Below are 23,527 nucleotides of genomic sequence, written 5' to 3'. Positions count from 1 at the left end.
TGAGGAACGAATTCAGCAGCAGGCCAGCTTGAGAGCTGCCAAAACGCCGGAGAAGGCGTATCATTGATGCCAACAACACACTCATTATATGGTGTCCCATTGAGCTTCGGAGATGCTGGAACAATCATGGGCACGGCGCAAGGAATGAGCTCAGCAGGACAGCTTTAGAGTTGCCAAAATGCCAGAGCAGGTGAATCAGAGCAATTTGCTAAATAAAGATGGATCATCGACACCAACACACTCTCCTACACATATATACAGTTACCATACATCCTTTCTCAGGCTTCCTCTGTGTGGAGTCTTATTGGAGATGTGACTTTTTGGCGATATCTTTTTGGTGATATCATATGACCACGTGCTCTCTGCAGGTACATATAGAAAGCCTGTTTTTAAATGCATTGCTCTTTTGATATATTCATAAGAATTTAAAGGGATTCAATAATTTAAGAGAAGTAATCTTGAGGTAAACATACGCCTGAACAGCCTTTAAAAAAGCTATTCAGGTGCTGCTTCCAGTTCTGCCAAAGACCCCACAGTTTTTAGTAAAAATGGGTAAATAGTATATATAAATTAGGCTCACCGAGCACCCTGGGAGTTCCACAGGGTCAGAGAGCACCCCCACATCATAATGTATCAAACGCCCCTTTTTGTGCTCCATTATGCACTCCTCCTCCAGACGGTCATGCCTGAGCGCCATTTTGTTGTATAGAACAGCACGACTGTACTGCACATGGGCAGGACACTCGTGTAGTTCTCAGGGAAACTGACCAAACTGAATGACCCTTCCAGCACATGCGCAGTATAGTTGTGCAGTTCTCTACAACAAAATGGGGGTCAGGCATGCGCAGTAACGCTCACATCAGAGCGTTACTGCGTATGCATGGGATTTCAACCGCCCAGAGCAAGAATGTTAAAGATATGGGCAGTACAGAGCGTCTGGAGGAAGAGGGCATAAGGGAGCAAACGCTATGGAGGGACGTTTGATAATGTATGATGTGGGGGGTGCTCGGAGAACCTAATTTACATATACTATTTACCTGTTTTTACTAAAGACTGGGGGTCTTTGGCAAAACTTTAGGTAGCACCTGAATAGCCTTTTTAAAGGCTATTCACGCACATGTTTACCTCAAAATGACTTTTCTAAATGATAGAATCCCTTTAATATCGATTTTCTCCATCACATCAGGTGACATTTGCCTATCATAGATAAAAAATATTTTGTCCTAGTGCACAGAATATACATGATCATAAAATATTATATCTATTATGCCATATGTCACTAACAGATGAATAGAAATAGTTTACATTCTAGCTTCTACTAGTAGTGATCTACAAAGCAGCGGGCCAGAAAACGGGAGGAGGTTGTTATTTATAGGGTCCATTCAGCAGCCTTTTGGAAACAAACCTGCCTATTCTAGCAGTAGCTCAATTAGTTCATATGATACAGAAAGTTGGAGGGGTTACTGTTTGTGCTGCTCTGCAAATCTATGTGTTAAAGCCTGACATTCTCTTTGTAGCAGTTGTAACATTAGATTGCAACATTAGTATGTTAAACATTGAGAGGAGACACTTGATATATATGTTATCTACAAGACCTACTTTTGTTCCATGCAAGTAGATACCTGGATTACAGCTGACCTTGGGAGGTAAAAAGGTTAGTGTGACATTAGGTGATTTCTTGTATTTTACTATATTTTAATGTTTTTGTTGACACCTAAAAAAAATACATAGGAACACATTAAACTGCAAGGTTGATGAGCTGTTCACTAAACTGTACTGTTGTAGTCAATGTATCCTTTCTTTACTAGTCTCTGGATTGGTTTAGTAGGTACTTTTGGACCATTATTACATAGAATCTGATCCCATCAGAAAATTCTCTGGTACTTTGATGGGCCAGATAGACATTGCTATCAATCCTCTAACTTAGCCAATGCCAGGGAACATCCATACATATTTGTATTGCCAGTATGTACAATTGTAGCAGTGGCTAAAGGAGGTGTGCACTGGGATAGCTGAAGTCAGGATTGCCGTTCTAGCTGTATAAAAACAGAAATATCACTAGTTCATTCTGCATATGAAAATCACCTGCTACTACCGTCTTAATAGAGTATGAAAGCTGAGACAGAAACACTGTTCTCGGGTGTCGAAGACTAGAGATATTTAGCGTGACCCCCCCACCTCTTCCAACTGCTACATCTGTACATACTGGCAATACACATTGAATATAGTAGTACCAAGCAATATAACTGAGATGATAACATTCTATGGGTCAGTACAATTACAGCGATACTCAGTTTTATAGTTATATGTTAGAGCAATAAAAAAGTGTGTCTCTGCATTCAAAAGGACTTGTTTCTTGTTGGATAAGCTACAGTTTTCATTGCTACTATTTTGGGGTACATCTAGCTTTTGGGCTGATTTTTTTTCCATATTTTGGGATGAACAAAATTTATTTATTTTTCTTTCAGCATTTACTGTGCAAATTATTTATTTACTCTTCTCACTTGTAGAATGCGACATATTTCACATGGATTTACACACTGTCAGTCTGTAGCATGTAGCAATGTCAATTGTGTAGGGACTCTTTTGTTTCTACATTTTACATAATAATGGAGAAAAGGTGGAAGGTGGGATGACTGAATTTTTTAGCTTATTTTAAACATTTTTTATTTTAGAACTAGGGAACTTTCTGGGAAATTTCTGATATAGGTATTGATCATATAATACTCTGCAATACTTCTGTATTACAATTATTATACCTGTTATTATCACACTGAAAAGTTAGTTTATTAGTCTCAGCTCTTTCCCTAATATTGTTTTGTAAATGCAAGACCCACTCTTAAGCTGGTTGCACACGACTGTGTGCTAACTGGCTGCTGTGAATGATCGCATGGGGGACACATGGATGTCATCTGTGTGCAGCCTGTGCTTCTCAGGCCTCTTTCATTCAATGAATAGGAGTCGCGGAAGGAGGGCTGCAAAATCAGACAGGAATAGGACCTGTTCCATATTTTGCTGTAGAACACTACAGCGAGGTCCACAGGCCCTATGGTGGGCGGCTGTATGTCTGAACTCAATGTGAACTACTGCAAAGACACTGCAGCGCGGTACTTAATGTGAACAGCTGTAAAGTGAAAGCTGAGCTCTGATTGGTTGCTATGGGCAACTACACAAGTCTGCCTGTGAGACGGTTTTCATTACTGAGAGGTCAGCTTCTTCAGGTCGTAGTATGTGTCCATTCACACGGAGAAAAATGGTGAGGAATTTGGTGTGGAATTTCAGCGCTTGACTTCAATGGGGTTTTTTTCTGCTAGAACGGAGTTTTTTGGCAAGGAAAAAATCTGCTTCATGAATTAAAAAATATTTTTTGAAGCGTTTTTTGGAGCATTTATTGAGTGTTTTTTGTTTTTTTTTTCCCTTCAGCACAATGCATGGACCCTGAAAAAAAACGCTAGCGTTTTTTTCTGTGCAGTTTTTGCCAATTCTGCGCCCAAATCCCCAACGTGGATTTTACGCCACCCATTGACTGTGTTCGTTTTTGCAGGCGGAATCTGCCTAAAGGAAGCTTTTTTTTTCCGCAAGTGGAAAAAGAAAGCGAGTGGAACCCATAGAACTCTAAGTGGAGGTGTTTTTTCCACATGGATTCTGATGTGGATTCAGCTTCAAAATCAGTACCAAAAAAGGAAAATGGCGCTGTATTTGGTGCTGAATTTTCAGCTAGAAGAAAATTACGCGAGTGGAAAAAAAAGCTAGCCGAACTATTGAGTAATAGTAATATAGCTATTGAGGCTCTTATGTAGTGAATCTCCTATTATTAGACTATTATGCAGCGAATCTCCCATACTCAATATTTTTGCCAGTTCCATAGAAAATCAATAGCATGGAAGTATGAATTGCAACCATTGCTCATTGCAAATGGGAGACATAAAGGACTCCTGTTCTCATGACCAGACTTTTATTTTTTTAAATTAAAACAAGTTAAATATTAATAATAATTTATTTATGCAGTGATTGATTATAATTGAACATTTTTTCATATTTCATCATTTTATGGATACTATAACCAATACACAACCTTTATAACCCATCAAAGAGCAAGTAATAAATTACCATGTGCTATGAATGAATTTGTCAGTAGTAGTATTTAATTTTCAAATTTATATTAAAGGTCGTCTATCACAAGTTGTTCCTTGGGCTAAGGCCTCACATAGCCAGCCGCAGCCAAAAAGTGGTGGAAATGTATTGCGGTTTTCCTCTGCTGACTGTCTGCTTCAATTATACCTTTACGGAAAACGCAGCATTTCTGTAGGTCTAATTGACATGCTGTGATTTACATGTCTGCTGTGAATATTTTGCTGCAATGTGTGGATGGGATTAGCCAGAATCCCATCCACTTTTCAGGTACTGTACAAAGCTGCATACGTGGAGCCCCAGCCTAAATCACTAATCAGCATATCAGTTATTTGGAAGCGATTTACTGTAAGTAGTGATATATTTGATGGAATCAATGCAAGAATGCAGGACCAGATGAGATTTCAGCATAGCTCCCTGGCCCTGTCACTTCAAAGAAGGGAGGTGGGTGGGATGGCACATTAAGGGAGCCTTCACACGATGTAACGCTGCGCTCATTCTGATCGTAAAAACACGTTCAGAATGAGCGCGTAAAAAGCAGCTCCCATTGACTTGAATGGGAACCGGCATACGTGCGCTCCCCATTGAAATCAATGGGAGGCTTTTTTCCCTATGCTTTCAATGTATTACGTGCGTATCACATTGAAAGCATAGAGAAAAAAGCCTCCCATTGATTTTAATGGGGAGCGCACGTATGCTGGCTCCCATTCAAGTCATTGGGAGCTGCTTTTTACGCGCTCATTCTGAATGCGTTTTTACGATCAGAATGAGTGCAGCGTTACATCGTGTGAAGGCTCCCTAAGACTTTGTGGGGTATAGTAGTTTGGATAAATGGAGCTGTCCTCAGTGCTCGAGACTTCTAATTTGCATATTATGAAATAAATATCTTGGCACAAATTTTCATGTGGAAAAAGGAGTTACATTCATATGAGCCTGACCAATGTAACTGTGTTGCTGATTTAATAAGCTTCATCCTGGTGACAAACTCAATTTAAGCTAAAAAGCTGGTCAGAAACATATTAGTTGGATAAGGCTGTGTTCACATACTTACTGTACTTTTTTTTTTTTTTTTTTTTTTTTTTTGCACAAACGACAGGAAAATGTTATCATTTCAATTTTACAAAAAGCTGTAGAAACACATCAACATTAAATACAGTTTAACAAATTATATTGATTAACATTATACAGTATATGCATTAGACCTAAGCCAATGGAAGTGCAGGCACTTTGGGAAGTAGGTTAACTGCAAACTATTAAAAGTGCAGAGTAAAAAAAGCATTTAGTCCTAGAGTCACATGATGCTTAGCTTTTCATGACTGTCATCAGACACATTGTACTGTGCATTTTCTATTGGTGGATCTGCTGTAGAGTACATGGTTCTTTCCTATTCAGTGACTCAGGCAATAGTAAGGCATAACACATGCAATCAGAAAATCAATCACCAATGCTGGGATGTTAATTGGCTTTTTGAGATTGTGCTGGTGACAGCTAATCATGAAGTACTGATGGATTTTGTGCATGTACAAGTTACTGAATAGTGATGGAGAAGATATGGCTCTCTTTGGCTCTGTTACTCCAGATCACACTGGTAATTCTAAGCAAAAGGATGAAACTGACCCCAAACAAGGAATAAATGGGTCGGCCAAACAACACAACACCTGGACTGAGGTTGGTGAGTAACTCAAATTGGTCATTATATAATTTCTTGTTATTGTATATACATATATATGTATATTTTTTTCCCATTTCTTTATATGTTCACTTGTCTAGAAATAATACTTGGCATAATTATAAAAAGAACACTATTATAGAGGAGGTTTAAGTCTTGAAGGACTGACTCTAGATTTTAAGGACACATTGAGCCGGGGATTTTATACTGACTGCCAGATTTGGAGTCAGGAAGGAATTTTTTCCCTGAAATGGGGCAATTGGCATGAGCCTCATGGGGTTTTTTGCCTTCCCTAGATCAACACTGTAGGGTTATAGGTTGGACTTGATGGACTAATGTCTTTAACCAACCTCATCTATGTAACTATGTAAATTTCCAAGATACAATTTTTGTCCAACAGGATGGAATGTGAGAACAAATAAAAGTAACCAACGTTTGCCTTGCTATATCCTTCACTGCTCTGGATGCTTCCCACTGTCCATTGCTTACTTGACTGCAGAGATGATTAACCCTTCTACTCAGGTAGGCACTGCAGCCACTCTCTGAGCTCAGCGGTCTCATATTAAATACCAATGATTCCAAAGATTGGCTACAGGGGAAACATGGATAGACATAAATGTCATCCCTACAGTCAAGGAGCCATGGAGCAATGGTGCTGGAGTGGCAGGGAAAGTAACAAGCTAAGTATTAGTCATTTTATCAGTTCTTGTGTTACTTTTATTATTTTGATAAACCCCTGTAATATACTAGTTACTTGTGTTCTGTAATTTAGTAAAGAAGATGTGTATGGGTTCTATGCATGATCTAATGATTTTGTGTTCTTATCTATAGTGCCAACTCAAATCCATACTTTATTACTCTACTTAAAGTAATCTGATGATGTATTTGGAATATGGAGCAGCTATCTATCTATCTATCTATCTATCTATCTATCTATCTATCTATCTACACTTAAAAAGAAAAAAAAGAAAAAAAAATAATTTCCAGTTTGTGTCTCTGCCTATACTCAGTGGCTGGGGAAAAGATCAGTCATTGTGAAAGATCTACGTGTCACTGTTGTACTCTTACCTTGTAATTGTGTTGAGGTTTCTGCTGACAGAGTTTGCTGGGCATCATAGAGCTGACCACACGTACTATGCTTTGTTTTGCTTTTTTTTTGTCCTGAGAGAGTAAATTGATTGGGGCCTAGAGATAAAAGAGAAATGTGCAGTTACAAGAGTTTTCTACAGCAAGGGTCATGAGAGAGCAATAACAGTGAACTGGGTTCCGGTGACAGCAAATTGGCAATGAGAGATATGAATTACTTCAGATTTCCACCGAGATAACATTTTACAAGAGATGTCTTTAAATTATATCAAGAACTTCTATGAAGGATGTGTGAGTATTAAGTGTCAGCTAGCATTCTGACCGAGGTCATAAGCACAAGAGAGACTTCATTCTGTGTAATACTTTAGTAGTTATCACTCTCAACAATATTAGGCTATCTGCACCTCAATCTGGTCTCCTAAATTGTTCTGAAAAAAGTTATTGTAATATTAGTTTAATTAAATGATGACCTTTAGGTAAGGACTCAAGAATACTAGGGTCTGGTCCATGGATTCTGGTGCGTGTATTCAGAGTTGTCCTTTAATCTTTGTGCTAAAGTTTTAACTAACAAGATATTTGTTTTCTAGAGGGTCAAGGTTGGTGTAATGTTTCAATATAATGTGAAGCAGCTTGTAGTTATTTATTTGCTAGGGTATCTAGAGATTTCTATCAACTGTGTGCTGGACAACAATGGATAAATCTGGTGCTCTGTTTTCGTACATTGCTGACTCCTCTTTGATATAATACAATAAGCGACCTAGGCCTGCAGCGCCACACTTATTTACAAGAGCATACTGTGGACTTTTTTCTAGCACAATTACTATGTTCAATCTAGTCTGACCATCTTGCTTGTGTCATTAACAAAGAAAAAAACTGAAATAATATGTAATCATTGAAGAATGTATGTAAGTTGTAATTATTTTAAGAATTTTTTTTATATTTAATTGAAATGTAAGTGGAAATTTAAAGAACATTATGCTTTTTAATACTATTACAATATATGTTTTGGATATATTTAGTAATTAATTGAAATGTAATTGGAACTATAAAGAACATTATACATTTTTATATTATTACAAGATATATTTTTGAAATGAATATTATTATGTTTTTAAGCTCAGACCTCCAACTGTGATTGGTCAATTCCACACTCTTTTCTTTGGATCTGTGCGAATGTTTTTCCTTGGTGTCCTGGGTTTTGCTGTATATGGAAATGAGGCATTACACTTCAGCTGTGAACCTGACAAGAGGGAAGTAAATCTCTTCTGCTACAACCAGTTTCGACCGATAACGCCACAGGTGAGACATCATGATAATTGGATTTTCAAATTGCACAAATTTCGATGAATGCATTAAGGTCTTTATTAAACACCCAGAACTCAACCAAGAAAATGGACATTCTGCTATACACACCATTAATCTTCAGCCCTTTGTAGTGCTTGATGCACCCTCCTGGATCAAGCAAATGTGTTTCTAATCCTATCATGATTCATCATTTTGGATGAGTTGGGGATGTTCACTAAAGACCTATTATAACTACATTAATCAAGACTGGATCGTGCTGTGATTTACATATCTGATAACTGAGAACAAAGACCTTAAACCTGCACCTTAAGCCGCCCCATTTTTACAGTATGCTATACAAGATACAAGATACAAAATGAGCTTTATTAGCATTACCAAAGAATAAGACATTTGGTGTTGCCAAAGCAAAAAGGAGGTTGGGGGTGGTGGAAGGGGGTGGGTATGGGGTCCGTGGGTTGGGGGTTTGAGTTTCCTTAGGGTCTCATCGTTCTTGTTTGGGGCGTGTGGGTATCAGTGAGTATGGTGTAGACGGGTGATGGGGGGGCTTAGTGGTCTTTTTGGTGGTGGATTTAATAGTCCATGGGGGGGGAGGGGGTTGATAGTCCATGCGTCTCATCTTCCTCTTGTTTGGTGACAGCTGGACACGTATTGGGCAGCGATCTCCACAGTGGACTCCTCTTCTCCCAGTAGGATGTAGAGTTTCCTCTTCTCATCTGCTGATGTGAAGTGTGGGCAGAGAGTCTTTGGTAGTAGACGGCCCTCACAGCTATACCTATTTGGTTTACTGTACATAGTAGAAATGACCTGTATTAATGAGAGAGAATTGAAGTTATTTGTAACTCAAATGAATAGTCCCCCATTTGTACAAGCACTAAATTTAGAAACTCCTACAAATAATTGTAAGGCCTAGTTCATATCTTCATTTGGTATTCTGTTCAGGGAGTCTGCGAACGCATTAAAAAGTGGTTAAGTGGTTAGCAGAGAAACCACCCGGACCCCATAGACTATAATGGGGTTTTTTCCGTGCAGTCTACGTATGAGCCATGTGGAGAGGAAAGTAGTTCATGAAATACTTTCCTCTCCACATGACTCCTGCAGACAGCGTATGGAAAACACACGGACCCCATTTTAGTCTAAGGGGTCTGTGTACTTTCATTGCTCACGGCTTGTCAATGCGTTCAGTATTCCGTTCGGGGGGTCCTGGACTCCCCGAATGGAATACTGAAAGCAGATGTGAACCAGGCCTAAATGTCCAATTATTTCTTTTTCATCAATGACTTACACAGGTAATTTTGATAGTATGTTTACTCTACCAAAATAAACTGTATTCTTTTGGAACACAAGGAAAAATATATTAGTCCTGTGACCACATTCACAATATACATGCAAAATTCAGGAAGTGAAATCTATCGTCACAAACTAGTAAGCCTCTGTAGACCATGGCTTGGTTTGTACTTTGCTATGGATTCTGATATATTTGATGACATGTAGTCTGCAGTGTTGTTCTTGCCCTCATGCACACTAGAACCACTACAAAAACCCAACCTACCTCTTTATAAATCTGTCAGGATCCATTGCAGCTCCATAATGAATGGAAGTCATGACATGTGTGTGAACAGAGAGGCTCATCAAAAAGAAAATATTGCTTGCCATACTTAAAAGGAGTTTGTCATGTAGAAAATGGCTCCCAAACCAAGAATAGGGCAGCAAAGAGACATTTATTAGGAGAGCAAAATTAGCAATTTAGCCACAAGTATATTCTGGAAATGTTCTAGCCTTCAAGTGCTTTGCCTCTCCCTTTCAATATTCACTCAATGTAGCCAATCTAGCTTTGATTGACATCTTTAGGTTCTGCCTGCTGGCCGCATTGAAATCTTGTGCATATGCAGCCAACAAGTGCACAGTACAGTCCTTGATGACTTGGCTAAGTTCAAGTACAAAACCATGCATACACTGACAACCATCAATAGGTGCTTGTGTAAGATCTGATGCAGGCAGAGTTTGATGAGTTTTGATGAAAGGGATGATGTTGGTCAAGAGTTAAAGAGGAGAGCTGAAGCAATTGTGACTTGTGATTTCCTCAGGTACCCCATAGATTTCATTTCTGGCACAACACCAGAATCACTAAGGATATCACTGTACCATTGGTCTTATTAAACTGCTTTCATTGTCTCTATAAGTCTGAAGTGAACATTGAGAAACTATACACCAATGCCACATTCAGGATATTACAATCAGTGCAGCTGTATAGATTCATGTACAAGTTGTGTGGGGAAGGTAGCTTGGTAGAAGCAATGGTGTGGACCCAACCAGTCAGAGACAGGGACACAAATCCTGCAGCAAAATAAATAAACCTTTATGTCAGGCACAAAAATGAGCAAAATCAAATTCAGCTTTAACTTCAGGCAAAATAACGTCAAACCAAAATCCTGCTCATCTGAGCGCTAATTAAACAGAAAAATAGTAACTATACATGTGGTTTACTGCCAGCCACACAAATCAACCAAAAAAACACTGTACCATATTGCAAGGTTCTCAGTGTCAGGACAGACCCAGCCACTTCCTCTCCTCCCAGGATCTGCAACCTTTCATGGACCAGTAACGAGTCTTAGGACTCACGCTTGGGACTGAAATCTATTCTACACATAAGTAACTGGAGCTGATATAGGGTTCGGGGGATATTGTCACTCCTTAGGGAGAGACCACCATATAGGTGTGTGGAGACTTGTTAAGCCTTTAGCACTCCACTTTGCAAGGAACTATGGGAAGAATATGCAAATCCGCCTTCCATGATGTAATTAGGAAGACAGTTGCTGCCTCATTGTTGCAAACCAATAGAGGGCGCTCACTGGAATGTGCAAGCCTGTCTTAAGACAGGATTCCAGTGAAATAACCCAATAATGGCTGCTCCCTTTAGCCTCATGCCCGACCTTCCAAGAGGCCTTTGTTTAGCAATGACGCTGGGATTATTACCAGGTTATAGTCTCTCAATCGAGGACAGCTGTTTCGATCTGGTTGGATCTCATCAGCCCGATGTAGAGAGGACTATAACCTGGTAGAGGTGAGAGGCTTAGACAGGGTTCGGGGGATATTGTCACTCCTTAGGGAGAGACCACCATATAGGTGTGTGGAGACTTGTTAAGCCTTTAGCACTCCACTTTGCAAGGAACTATGCATATTCTTCCCATAGTTCCTTGCAAAGTGGAGTGCTAAAGGCTTAACAAGTCTCCACACACCTATATGGTGGTCTCTCTCTAAGGAGTGACAATATCCCCCGAACCCTGTCTAAGCCTCTCACCTCTACCAGGTTATAGTCCTCTCTACATCGGGCTGATGAGATCCAACCAGATCGAAACAGCTGTCCTCGATTGAGAGACTATAACCTGGTAATAATCCCAGCGTCATTGCTAAACAAAGGCCTCTTGGAAGGTCGGGCATGAGGCTAAAGGGAGCAGCCATTATTGGGTTATTTCACTGGAATCCTGTCTTAAGACAGGCTTGCACATTCCAGTGAGCGCCCTCTATTGGTTTGCAACAATGAGGCAGCAACTGTCTTCCTAATTACATCATGGAAGGCGGATTTGCATATTCTTCCCATAGTTCCTTGCAAAGTGGAGTGCTAAAGGCTTAACAAGTCTCCACACACCTATATGGTGGTCTCTCCCTAAGGAGTGACAATATCCCCCGAACCCTGTCTAAGCCTCTCACCTCTACCAGGTTATAGTCCTCTCTACATCGGGCTGATGAGATCCAACCAGATCGAAACAGCTGTCCTCGATTGAGAGACTATAACCTGGTAATAATCCCAGCGTCATTGCTAAACAAAGACCTCTTGGAAGGTCGGGCATGAGGCTAAAGGGAGCAGCCATTATTGGGTTATTTCACTGGAATCCTGTCTTAAGACAGGCTTGCACATTCCAGTGAGCGCCCTCTATTGGTTTGCAACAATGAGGCAGCAACTGTCTTCCTAATTACATCATGGAAGGCGGATTTGCATATTCTTCCCATGGAGCTGATATAGTGAGACTCCAGCACTTTGCCTGTCACCTTCTCACAGTTGGTAGGAAAAGATTTGGTATAACTATTATTTATTCATTGAAGTTCTTTTTATGTTGAGAAGTCAAGGAAGTAGTCCTATCGGTTTTTGACAGACTCCCCCCCATGACTGTGCATACAGAGATAGCTGCCAATTACTGATAGATCTCCTTTTGACTTCTCAAGATAGAAAGGGCAAAAATTTCAATGAGTAAATGACAAATTCTGTGAGTCTTTTCTATTATGTGATATTTGCAGGTTGAACAGTATTTTCCATGTGACAGGTTCCCTTCAAATACATGATTTGACTTTGCATGGGAACATAAATGCCTTCTGTTGCAGAGTAAAAAAAAAAGTAGTATCATAAATCCACAATTGAATCTAAATAAAACAAATTGACATAATTGTACTGCAGAATGCAGCCCAAGTACATCTTTGTGATCTTCACCAGAATCTGGGCCAGAAAAATCCCTGAAGGAGTGTTGTGATAAAAAACATAGCTTGAGTCCAATAGTGTAGACTTTCAGGTTTAGTGCAAGGGTCTGAAAAAAAAAAATCCTGTAAAAGGTTTAGGAATTGCAACCATTTTTCTACAGTCTCCTCTTTTCAAGGCTCAAAAGTAATTGAACAAATTAACATTACCATAAATAAAATGTTAATTTTTAAAGAGGATATCCACAGTATATTTTTTTCTTATTAGGTCGGGAAGTATGTTTTTTTCACCCCCCTCTCAACCTAATTAAAAATAAATAAGGATAGATAGATAGATAGATAGATAGATAGATAGATAGATAGATAGATAGATAAATAGATCCGGAACAACCCATTTAATACTCTGTAGAGAATCCTTTGCAGGCAATAACTGTCTGAAGTCTAACACATGGAATACATCAAACACTGGGTTTCCTTCTTTGTGATATTTTGCCAGGCCTTTACTGCAACTGTCTTCAATTGTAGCATGTTTATGAGTCTTTCTGCCTCTCCTGCCTGATTGGCTTGGCCATTGCAGAATATTCCTGTTCTTTGCCTTAAAAAAATCCTGTATGACTTTTGCAGTATGGTTTGGGTCATTATCCAATTAACCTTGCTGCATTTGGGTTAATCTGAGCGGAAAGTATAACCCTTCACACTTCAGAAATCATCCGGCTACTTTGGTCTTTTGTGAAATCATCAATAAACACTAGTAGCCCAGTGCCATTGGAAGCCATGCGTGCCCATGCCATCACACTGCCTTAGCCATGTTTTACAAACCATAAGGAGTGTCTTGGATCATGAGCCATTCTAAGCCTTCTCCTTATTTGTAGCCATCATTCTGGTACAGATTGATCTTAGTTTCATCTATTCAAAGAATGCTGTTCTAGAACTGGGCTGGCTTCTTTAGATTTTTTTTTTTTTTTTTGTAAAGTCTAATCTGGCATTACTATTTTTGAGGCTGATTAATAGCTTGCATCTTGTAGTGAACCCTTTGTATTTGCTCTCGTGAAGTTTTCACTTAATGGTAGACTTAGATACTGATACACCTACTTCCTGGAGAATGTTCTTCACTTGAGTGGATGTTATGGAGGGGTATTTCATCACCATGGAAAGGATTCTGTGAACATCCACCATTGTTGTCTTCTGTGGACATGCAGGGCTTTTTGAGTTCCCAAACTCACCAGTGCTCTCTTTTTTTACTAGAATGTACCAAATTGTTGATGTGGTCACTCCTTAAATTTCCATTATCTCTCTGATGGATTTCTATTTTTCTTAAGCTAATAATGGTCTGATTTGCTTCTATTGACAGTTTCTTTGACCGCATGCTATGGGTTCACAGCAAAAGTCTCCAAATGCAAATGTCACACCTGGAATCCACTTCACACATTTTTACTTGCTTAATTGTTGATGGATTACAGAGGAAATAGCTCATGCAGCCCATTAAATAGCTTTTGAGATAATTGTCCAATTACAAGTACCTTTGGTCCCTTGAAAAGTAGTCAGCGAAATATTACAAAGCTGTAATTCCTAAACTCTTCCTTTAATTAGGATGTGAATACCATCAAATTATAGTCTGCCCTTTGAGCCCATGCTGATTATATAACTGTATTTTGAATATGTTTTGTTAAACAGCTAAAATGCCAAAACTTGTGTCACTGTCCAAGTATTTATGGACCTAACTTGATAGATACAGTGTGTATACATATATACTTACTATGTGCAAGGCTGTTTTAACACATTGGTAGGCCCAAAGGTTTCAAAAGTGGGCCCCCCATCACCACCACCTAGAATTACCTGACTTGCACAAATTCTAATGTTCACTCAATGCAACCCCCCCCCCCCCCCACACACACACCTTTAGTAGCTCTCACACAGTATAATACCCTCCTAGTGGACCCATACAATATAATGTTCCACATAATGCCCCCTTCCAGGCTGCCACTACAGATTCTTGTCCCCCCCCCACTCCTGTAATGATACTAGTTATCAGATTTCAATTCCAATTGGTGAGGCAAATGGTACAGGTACTCAAATAGTAAGAGATGCAGGAATAGTACCTCAGGAGAAGGAAACCGTGGTCAGGGCGAGTTCACACGGAGTTAACGCGTGTGCATTCTGGCACGTATACACGTGTCAGAATGTGAGCGCTCAAAACAGATCCCATTCATTTCAATGTGTTGTTACGGGTGTATAACACGTGTAATTTTGCACGCAGAAATTTGCGAACCCGAAGTTTATTAATCTGTCGTTGTACTCCAGTCCACCCATTCCCCTAATAATTTTGGGTGCCCTTTCTTTGCATTTTTTCTAGTTCGATTATGTCTTTCTTGTACATTGGGGCCCAAAATTGCGCAGAATAGTCTAAATGTGGCCGTACCAGTGATTTGTATAGAGGCACTATGTTCTTGTCATGAGAATCTAGACCTCTTTTGATGTATCCCATAATTTTATTTGCCTTGGCAGCAGTTGCTTGGCTCTGTTCACTAAAGGTAAGCTTGCTGTCCACCAAAATTCCCAAGTCTTTTTCATTGAAAGTCTTACTCAGTAATTTAATATTTAGTACATAGTCATACATTTTATTATGTCAACCAAAGTGCATAACCTTACATTTGTCAACATTAAACTTCATTTGCCAAGTCTCCACCCATGCGTCCAGCTTCCTTAGATCCCCTTGCAATATTCTACTATCCGCCTCATTATTGATTACCTTACAAAGTTTAGTATCATCTGCAAATATGGACACCCTGCTTTGTAAACCCTCTACCAGGCCATTAATAAAAATATTAAACAGGAGAAGACCCAATGCCGACTCCTGTGGCACCCCACTAGTGACTGTGGCCCAGTCTGAATATTTACCATTAACAAGTACCCTCTGTTTCCTATCAGTGAGTCAGTTGCGAACCCAAATACATATGTTTTCCCCCAGTCTCAACATACTCATTTTGCATACCAACCTTTTATGTGGTACAGTATCAAAAGCCTTTGAGAAGGCCAGATACACCACGTCTACTGCATTACCCATGTCCACCCTTGAACTGACCTCCTCATAGAAGCTCATCAGATTAGTCTGACAAGACCGTTTCCTCATAAACCCATACTTATTGGATGTTATAAGATTACATTGAGATACTCCAGGATAGCATCTCTTAGAAAGCCCTCAAATATCCTTCCTATCACAGAAGTCAAACTAACTGGCCTATAGTTTCCAGACTCACTTTTAGACCCCTTTTTGAAAATTGGCACCACATTTGCTATTCGCCAATCCTGTGGAACAGACCCAGTCATTACTGAATCCTTAAATATTAGATACAAAGATCTTTCTATGACCATGCTTAATTCCCTCAGAACTTGGGGGTGTATTCCATCTGGACCGGGCGATTTCTCTATTTTATTGTTTTGAAGGTGGTGACGCACTTCTTCCTGGGTTAAGCAGGTGACATTTAATTGAGAGTTAACATTACCCCTAATAATGTTGCTGGCCAATGGATTTTCTTATGTAAACACAGTGGAGAAGAAGTCATTTAATAATTGTTCTTTTTCCTCATCCTCCTCCACCATTACAGCCAGATTATTTTTGAGAGTGCCCACATTGTCAGTTTTTATTCACTTGTTATTTATGTAATTGAAGAATAATTTTGGATTATTTTTACTTTCCTTTGCAATTTTTCTCTCAGCCTCAATCTTTCCTCCTTTATTTGTCTTTTGCACAACTTATTTTTCTCCTTATAGTTTTTTTAATGTTGTATCACTACATTCTTGTTTTAGTTAGCCATATTGGTTTTCTATGATTTCTGACCCGCTTAATCCCATAGGGTATATGTTTTTTAGTGCTCCTATTTAGAATGTTTTTGATAATGTCCCATTTTGTTTGTGTTCCTGTCACTTTGAGGACATTGTCCCAGTTTATGCTGCGAAGTTCCTCTCTCAGCTGGTTAAAATTGGCCTTCCTGAATTTTATTATTTTTGTACTCCATCTACTGAACATCTTTTTAATGTGTACAAGAAAACTTATTATGTTATGGTCACTATTACCCAGATGTCCCCCAACCTCCACTTTTGACAATGTGTCAGGTTCATTTGTTAAAATATAGGTCTAAAAGTGCCTCGCCTCTTGTTGGGTCCTGCAGCAGCTGTGATAGGTAATTGCCTTTTATTACTGACAAGAACCTGTTCTCTTTGTTGGATCTGCGGGTTTCTGCCTCCCAGTTGATATCAGGGTAGTTGACATCCCCCATAATAATGACTTTATTATGCTTTGCGGCCTCATCTATTTGTTTTAGTAGTATATTTTCAGTTTCTTCCATTATCTTTGGAAATTTCTAACAAACCCCAGTATTTTATTATTTTTTGTTTCTCTCTTAATTTCTACCCATAAGGACTCATGCAGGATTGGCTTTCCAATTGGTATGCTCCTTTCTAAACATACTGTTCCCCTGTATCAGCCCAGTCATAGCCAAATTCCAGCCATGTCCAGTCCAGACGTTTGCAGAGTTTTGTACACAGGAAAAAATAAAGTGGTGGTGAGGCTCAGGGTAAACAAGGAACAGACAGCCAGAATAACCAGGTACAAAATGGAGTATGCTGTGAGTTTATAAGGGACCGAGTAAACTGTGTTTGGCCACAGAGCAGGTGATATCCATAGTCAATTACGCCAATATAAAACACCAGAGTAAAGCAAGGCACAGAACAAACATTCTTCTCAATGGCATAATGGTCAAGGATGCAAAACATAGTCAGGATGTCAAAGATTCAAGACCCAGTGAGCTCAGTTCCTAACAATCCTCCAGGTTATCCCCACAGTATCCTGTCCCTCCACTCCCTAGGTAACCCCCACAGTATCATATCCCCTCAGCACCCAGGTTGCCCTCACGCTGTGTAAGGCTAGTAGTAGATGGAAAAGATTGCAGGTTCATGCCCCCTAGAAGGCATTAGATAGTAAGCAAATTTTTTTTTTTTTGAAAGTTTAAAAAAAAAATAATCAAAGTTCAAAACTTTCTCCTTTCCCTAGAATACATATAAAACTAAAAAAATTACTGTGAAACACATACACATTAGGTATCCCTGTGTCGGACAACGTCCATTCTACAAACTTATAAAAAAATTTTTAGAATATAGTGCCAAACTGCTATTTTTTCACTGTTTTGCCTCTGATAAAAATGATAAAAAGTGATCAAAGCAATAGACATCCCCCAAAATGGTATAACTAAAATATACACCTGGCCCCATAAAAAAGAAACACCCTATGCATATTTACTGGTGTCAGAATATGGCAACTTTTTTTTTTTTTTGCAAATTTTTAGATTTTCCATAAAAGATTAAAATGTACATAAATTATAGAAATTTAGTATCGCCAGAATCGTTCCGAAACATAAAATTCAGGTGACATGCCATTTTTACATCACAGTGACAGCCATAAAAACAAAGCCTGTAAGAAAGTCGTGCAAATGTACTTTTTTTCCAATTTCACCCAATTTAACATTTTTTCCAGTTTATTACATTTTACAGAATAATAAATGGTACCATTATGAAGAACAATTTGTCCAACAAACTATAAGCCCTAATAAGGCTCTGTGAATAGAAAAATAAAAAAGTTATGGGGCAGAAAGGTGTTAAAGGGGTTTTCTAGGCTTTGTGAATTGAGGACCTATACCTAGGATAGGTCTTCAATAATAGATCGGCAGGGGTTTGACAACCCAGACCGCAACAGATCAGATATTTGTAAAGAAGAACCCACCCCAGACTTGATAGGAAGACACAGGTAAGGTTAAAATTAACTATTAGAGGGGCAGAAGAAAAGCAAGCTGAAGGAGATGGGCGGGGTGGAAAATCAATTACAGAGGTGAGGGAATAGGACTGTGTTCAGACAGAGCAATAAAAACCTTAAAGGGGTTGTCCCATCACAAGGATCCTATCTATACTGCTAGTTTATGTGGCTTAAAGACTTTTCCTAAATGCATTGCTTTATCAAAACTGCTTTGTTTGGTCGCTATCTTAATTTATTCACTTCATTGTTTACACTCCGTTTCTATGACCCTTGGGAGTACCTGCTCATTTGTCAAGTGATGTAGCTGCCTTCTCTCAGTGGGAGAGGGAGGGGCTGGGAGCAGCTCTGAGCTGTTTGTGTCTTTTAAGTAGCGGAGCTTCTCAGATAGAGCTCCAAGATTTCTGAGCTCTTATCAGTCGGTTTAATTGAATTTGGCTGATAAGGGCTGAGATAGGGAGTCCCTTACATCTGTATGTAATGCAAACTGACTTAAATCCAGCTCTGCTACATCAGCTTCACACTGTGGTAATTCATTTACAACCAATTCCATGCAAGTGAAATCCCGCCTACCTATGTACTGAGAAAAGCAGGAAGTGAAGAGAACACAACACCCTGTAGGTTAGTGAACAAGCGTCATGGGAATACCCCTTTAAGCAAGGATTCAAAACTGAACACGCCGAAACGTGTAAGCGGAAGGTGCATAAGTTCAAATAGGACATAACACACAGGCCTTGTGACATTATATTCATCAGTTACATAGCTGGGTCACAGCTCAACCCCATTTAAGTGAATGGGACTGATCTGTAATACCAAGCACATCCCCTGTGCAATGGTTTTCTGTAAGGAGGACATAGCACATACCAGAAGCTGTGGTCTGTTCAAACAACTTATCAGTGGGAATCCCGTGTATCAATCCCCCACCGATCTTCAGCTGAGGATTTGTCTTAGGGATAGGTCATCAATAGATAAGATCAGAAAATCACTTAAGTTAAAATTTATTTGACAAATTGTCACTTTGACAAAGAAACTGAAAAGAGGTATACAGCTCTGTATAAATGCTAATTTGATTCAAAAAATACACCACCAGCAGGCAGTCACCTGATAATCAAATTGTTACTCGAACAAAGACATAACAGCATTGTATGATTGTGACTTTGATGTATAACAGGATGCCACACATCAGACAGCAACAAACTCTCAGCACCTGGAGGATTTAAATTAAATGTATTTAAAAAGAAATGGCACTTGGACAAAGCCTGAGGTATAATGCACTGTATAAATGTGAGTCTGACACAACACATAATACCAACCAGCAGGAAGGGAAACAATCGCAGGACAAGAAAAATAAAATGTATTTTTTTTAAAAAAAGTCACTTGGACGCAGACAAAGGTATATCAATGCCGTATAAATGCAAGTTTGATACAGAGCAACACAACAGTGGGTCGTATGCACTGGCAAAATTTATATTAATAAAATTAGAAAAAAAAATTCCATTTGTTGAAATGTCACTTACTTCCTGCTTCCCACCAGTGGTTCCTCTGGTCTTCTCGGTATACCCCTAGTACTACTTTTGTCCTTAGTGACCTTACCTGAGCCATAATTCGTGCCTGGCAAGCCTTCATGGCTTCTCTCTTTCCTTGCACACAACCCTCCCCCCAAGCTTCCTTTGAGTCTCCTCTTTAGCTAGCACTCCTCTAGATTTACACTTTCCTTGGACTCTTCTTCTCCATGTCCCTCTTGGCTCTTCCCTGTTAAGGGCAGACCCACCTTCCCTGCTGACTCTCTTGCCTGAGGGAGATCGCCATAATATGACCTTTCTCCATTCCTTGTCTTTCCGCCTCTCCTATAGATCCTTCATTCGCTCTGTTTCTCTTCCTCTGAGGGACCCCAATTAGCTGGAGAGAATTCCTGACTCTAACAATCCATGGACCAGATCTACTTCTCACATATTTAACTGTGATCACACCCCACCTTCATTCCCTTGAAGCCATACTTTCTTGGTGAATGGGAAAGGGAGCTGGGTTTCGTATTTTCCCCTTCTGATGTTAAACACATCCTGTTGTGTATCCATGGTTTCTCCAGGTATGTCAAGATTCAGAAAAACTCAGTTAAGTTGCTCACTAGATGGTATAGAGCCCCAGTCTTTCTCCACAGGCTTGAGTCCTCCGTCTCTGATCTGTGTTGGCACTGTGGCCTCTCCAAGGGGTCCCTCTCGCACATCTGGGTTACCTGTCCTAAAATTTGGCCTTTCTGGGAGGTGATTGAGTGAGAGATCAAGACTGTATGTCATGTAGATTTAAACTATTTTGCTCTGGGCCTCCTTTCCCCGATTTCTCTCCTAGAAAGTCTTTCCTTATTACTTGGTTTATCCAGGCAGGTAAACTGTTGATCCCTCTGAAGTGACGCAAGATAGATTCCCCTTCCATTCCTCAATAGATTTGCAGTTGGGGTGTTCTTGTTAGATCTAACTTCCTCTCTATCTGGCAACTTTGGTCCCTGCACACACGCCAGGATACTTAGTTTGGGACTAAATTACATGGCTCCCCTGAGGTGTGATTCACCAAGATCACAGGTAAATGAGGACACTTATGGCTAAATTCCCTACATTGAGACCTTTCCTAGAAACAAAGATCTGTTTTGATTGCTAGAAATATTAATTTTTTAAGAAAGCGCTGAGAAAAGAAGTTGTCTAGTTAATTCATCCTTAATGTGACCATAGTCCTTTGTAGAAAGCAACCACCATAGCCTATTGTTCCATGCCAACTCGGACATCAGGGTGCAGGACTTGATGCCAAATTGATTGAGTAACCCTAATTACAAATGGTACAATGCAAAAGATTCAGAGAAGTTATAGCCAGGTTCTTTTTAAATCCTCTGAGGTGTACCTGGAAGGAGTTCAGAAAAACTTTGACTAGGTCCCTCTGCTCCCAAAGAAGTGATGCTCAGGCCACAGAAATGTATGAGAAAATGCTGTGAACAAAGGTTAGTGGTTGCTACACAGGAGCTCATTTCCAACACCGACAAGGGTCAGCTGTTTCTATGGGAAGCCAACTCACTTATATTTTTTGCATGTGGGTGGAAAGCCATGCAAACACAGGAGAGCATACTAATTCCATGCAGGTGTTGCCTTTGGTCGGATTAGATTATTAAATTAATACAATTATTAAACAAATAACTAAAATGGCAGTTTCATTTGAAACACAAAGTATAACATATACGAAATTTGCACAATTTTAGTTCTCAAATAATTAGGCATTATTTAACCCCTTTACGCTATTTCACGTACAGGCATGTCAGGAAATGTGGTTAGTTCCCGCATTCCCATGTGCCTGTACTTGATGGAGATGGGCTCAGCATGGTAGCCCGGTTGTATCTGAGAGCCAGGCTGATAACACCGATCCCGCTGTTTAACCCCTAAGATGCAGCTTTCAATAGTGATAGCCGCATCTTAGGTGTTTCAAAACGAAACTAAACTCCCGCCAGTATCAGGAGCTGATGTTAGTTGTAACACACAGCTAACATCCTGCTCCTTAACCCCTGATCGAAGCTGCACTTCAATCGGGGGTTTTAACCCTTTGGATGCTATATGAATGTATTATAGAAAAAAAAAATGAAATGTCTAAATTTCGCCTCCATATTGTTTTAATTTCCATGAAATACTTAGAGTTAACAAACTTCCGAAATGCTGTTTTGAATTATTTTATGGGTGCAGTTTTGAAAATGGGGTGATTTATGGGAGTTTCTATTATATAGGCCTTTATAATCCCCTTCAGAACTGAAGTGATCCCGAAAAAATGAGTTTGGGAAATTTTCTTGTAAATCTGCAAAATCGCTGTTACACTTCAAAGCCCTCTAACATCCAAAATAAATTAAAAGACAATCAAAAGATGATGCCAATATAAAGCAGAGATATTGTAGATAATATTTATTATTGTATTTGTGTTATATAACTATCTGTTTGAAAAGCAGAGCCATTCACATTTTGAAAATTGCGTTTTTTTTTGCAAATTTCCATCAAATTTCCTATTTTTTTTTATAATAAATACACAAATATTGATTCGATTTTAACACTAACATGAAGTACAGTGTGTCACTGTACACAATCTCAAAATCACTTGTGTAAGTTACAGCGTCTCAACGTTTATGCCTTATAAAGTGACACGTCAGTTTTGAAAAACGAGGCCTGGTCCTTAAGGCACTTTTGAGCTGTGTCCTTAAGGGGTTAAATAAGAATGGATTATTACAAATGGATTTGTGAACATTGTAAGACAACTCATAAATGTCCTTTACTGTTTGGATCTTATGAATGATACTTTAATTAACACATTCATTGTATATTTAGTAATAGATAATTTTATTTATTAAATATTTACTGCAATAGTAAAATGTCCTCTCTTTCTCTGCAGGTATTTTGGGCCTTACAGCTTGTTACCGTGTTAGTTCCAGGAGCAGTTTTCCATCTCTATGCAGCCTGTAAGAGTATTGATCAAGAAGATATTCTACAGAAGCCAGTTTACACAGTTTTTTATATCATCTCTGTACTGTTAAGGATTACTTTGGAAGTAGTAGCCTTTTGGTTACAGAGTCATCTTTTTGGCTTTCAAGTAAATCCAATCTTTAAATGTGATGCAGGAAGCCTAGATAAAAAATATAATTTAACCAGATGTATGGTGCCAGAGCACTTTGAGAAAACAATCTTTCTAATTGCTATGTATACATTTACTGTAATTACCATGGTATTGTGTGTAGCAGAGATTTTTGAGATCTTGTGTAGGCGGTTGGGATACCTAAATGCTCTAAATCAGTAGCGTACAATATGTGTCACCTACTGTGTTTCTGGTGCTCATATAAGTGAAGGTGCCTAACATGCAACAAAGCATTTCATATCTGCAATTTTACTGCAGGATTTTATGTTGGCTAGATTATATGTGGCAGCATTGACGGCATGTATTTGAATACTGCGGTAATATCCATTCGTATACATAGTATGATTGTGGCTGAAAGATTGCAGGAAAAGTACTGTACGAAGACTGGACTGCAAGGTACAATAGATGAAATAGTA

General features: G+C 39.2%; 1 protein-coding gene across 5 annotated transcripts; it reads left to right on the top strand.

Moving 5' to 3' along the window:
- The first annotated feature begins 1,547 nt into the window (after positions 1-1,547).
- On the top strand, positions 1,548-23,320 carry GJE1 (gap junction protein epsilon 1). 5 transcript variants are annotated; one of them, XM_075266593.1, is made up of 4 exons: positions 1,548-1,654; positions 5,711-5,803; positions 8,003-8,185; positions 22,872-23,320. In XM_075266593.1, exons 2-4 carry the CDS (start codon positions 5,765-5,767, stop codon positions 23,271-23,273), a joined length of 624 nt encoding a protein of 207 aa, XP_075122694.1. In that variant the 5' UTR covers positions 1,548-1,654; positions 5,711-5,764; the 3' UTR covers positions 23,274-23,320. The 5 variants fall into 5 exon arrangements, 4 of the variants coding, with proteins under 4 accessions (XP_075122694.1, XP_075122693.1, XP_075122695.1 ...); XM_075266592.1 differs by lacking the exon at positions 1,548-1,654 and having other exon boundaries at positions 5,550-5,799; XM_075266594.1 differs by lacking the exon at positions 1,548-1,654 and having other exon boundaries at positions 5,550-5,803.
- The last annotated feature ends 207 nt before the right edge of the window (positions 23,321-23,527 follow it).

The sequence above is a fragment of the Leptodactylus fuscus genome, chromosome 3, assembly GCF_031893055.1.
Source record: "Leptodactylus fuscus isolate aLepFus1 chromosome 3, aLepFus1.hap2, whole genome shotgun sequence".
In the NCBI taxonomy this organism is placed as follows: Eukaryota; Metazoa; Chordata; class Amphibia; order Anura; family Leptodactylidae; genus Leptodactylus; species Leptodactylus fuscus.
This window is presented reverse-complemented; position numbering and strand designations above follow the sequence as displayed.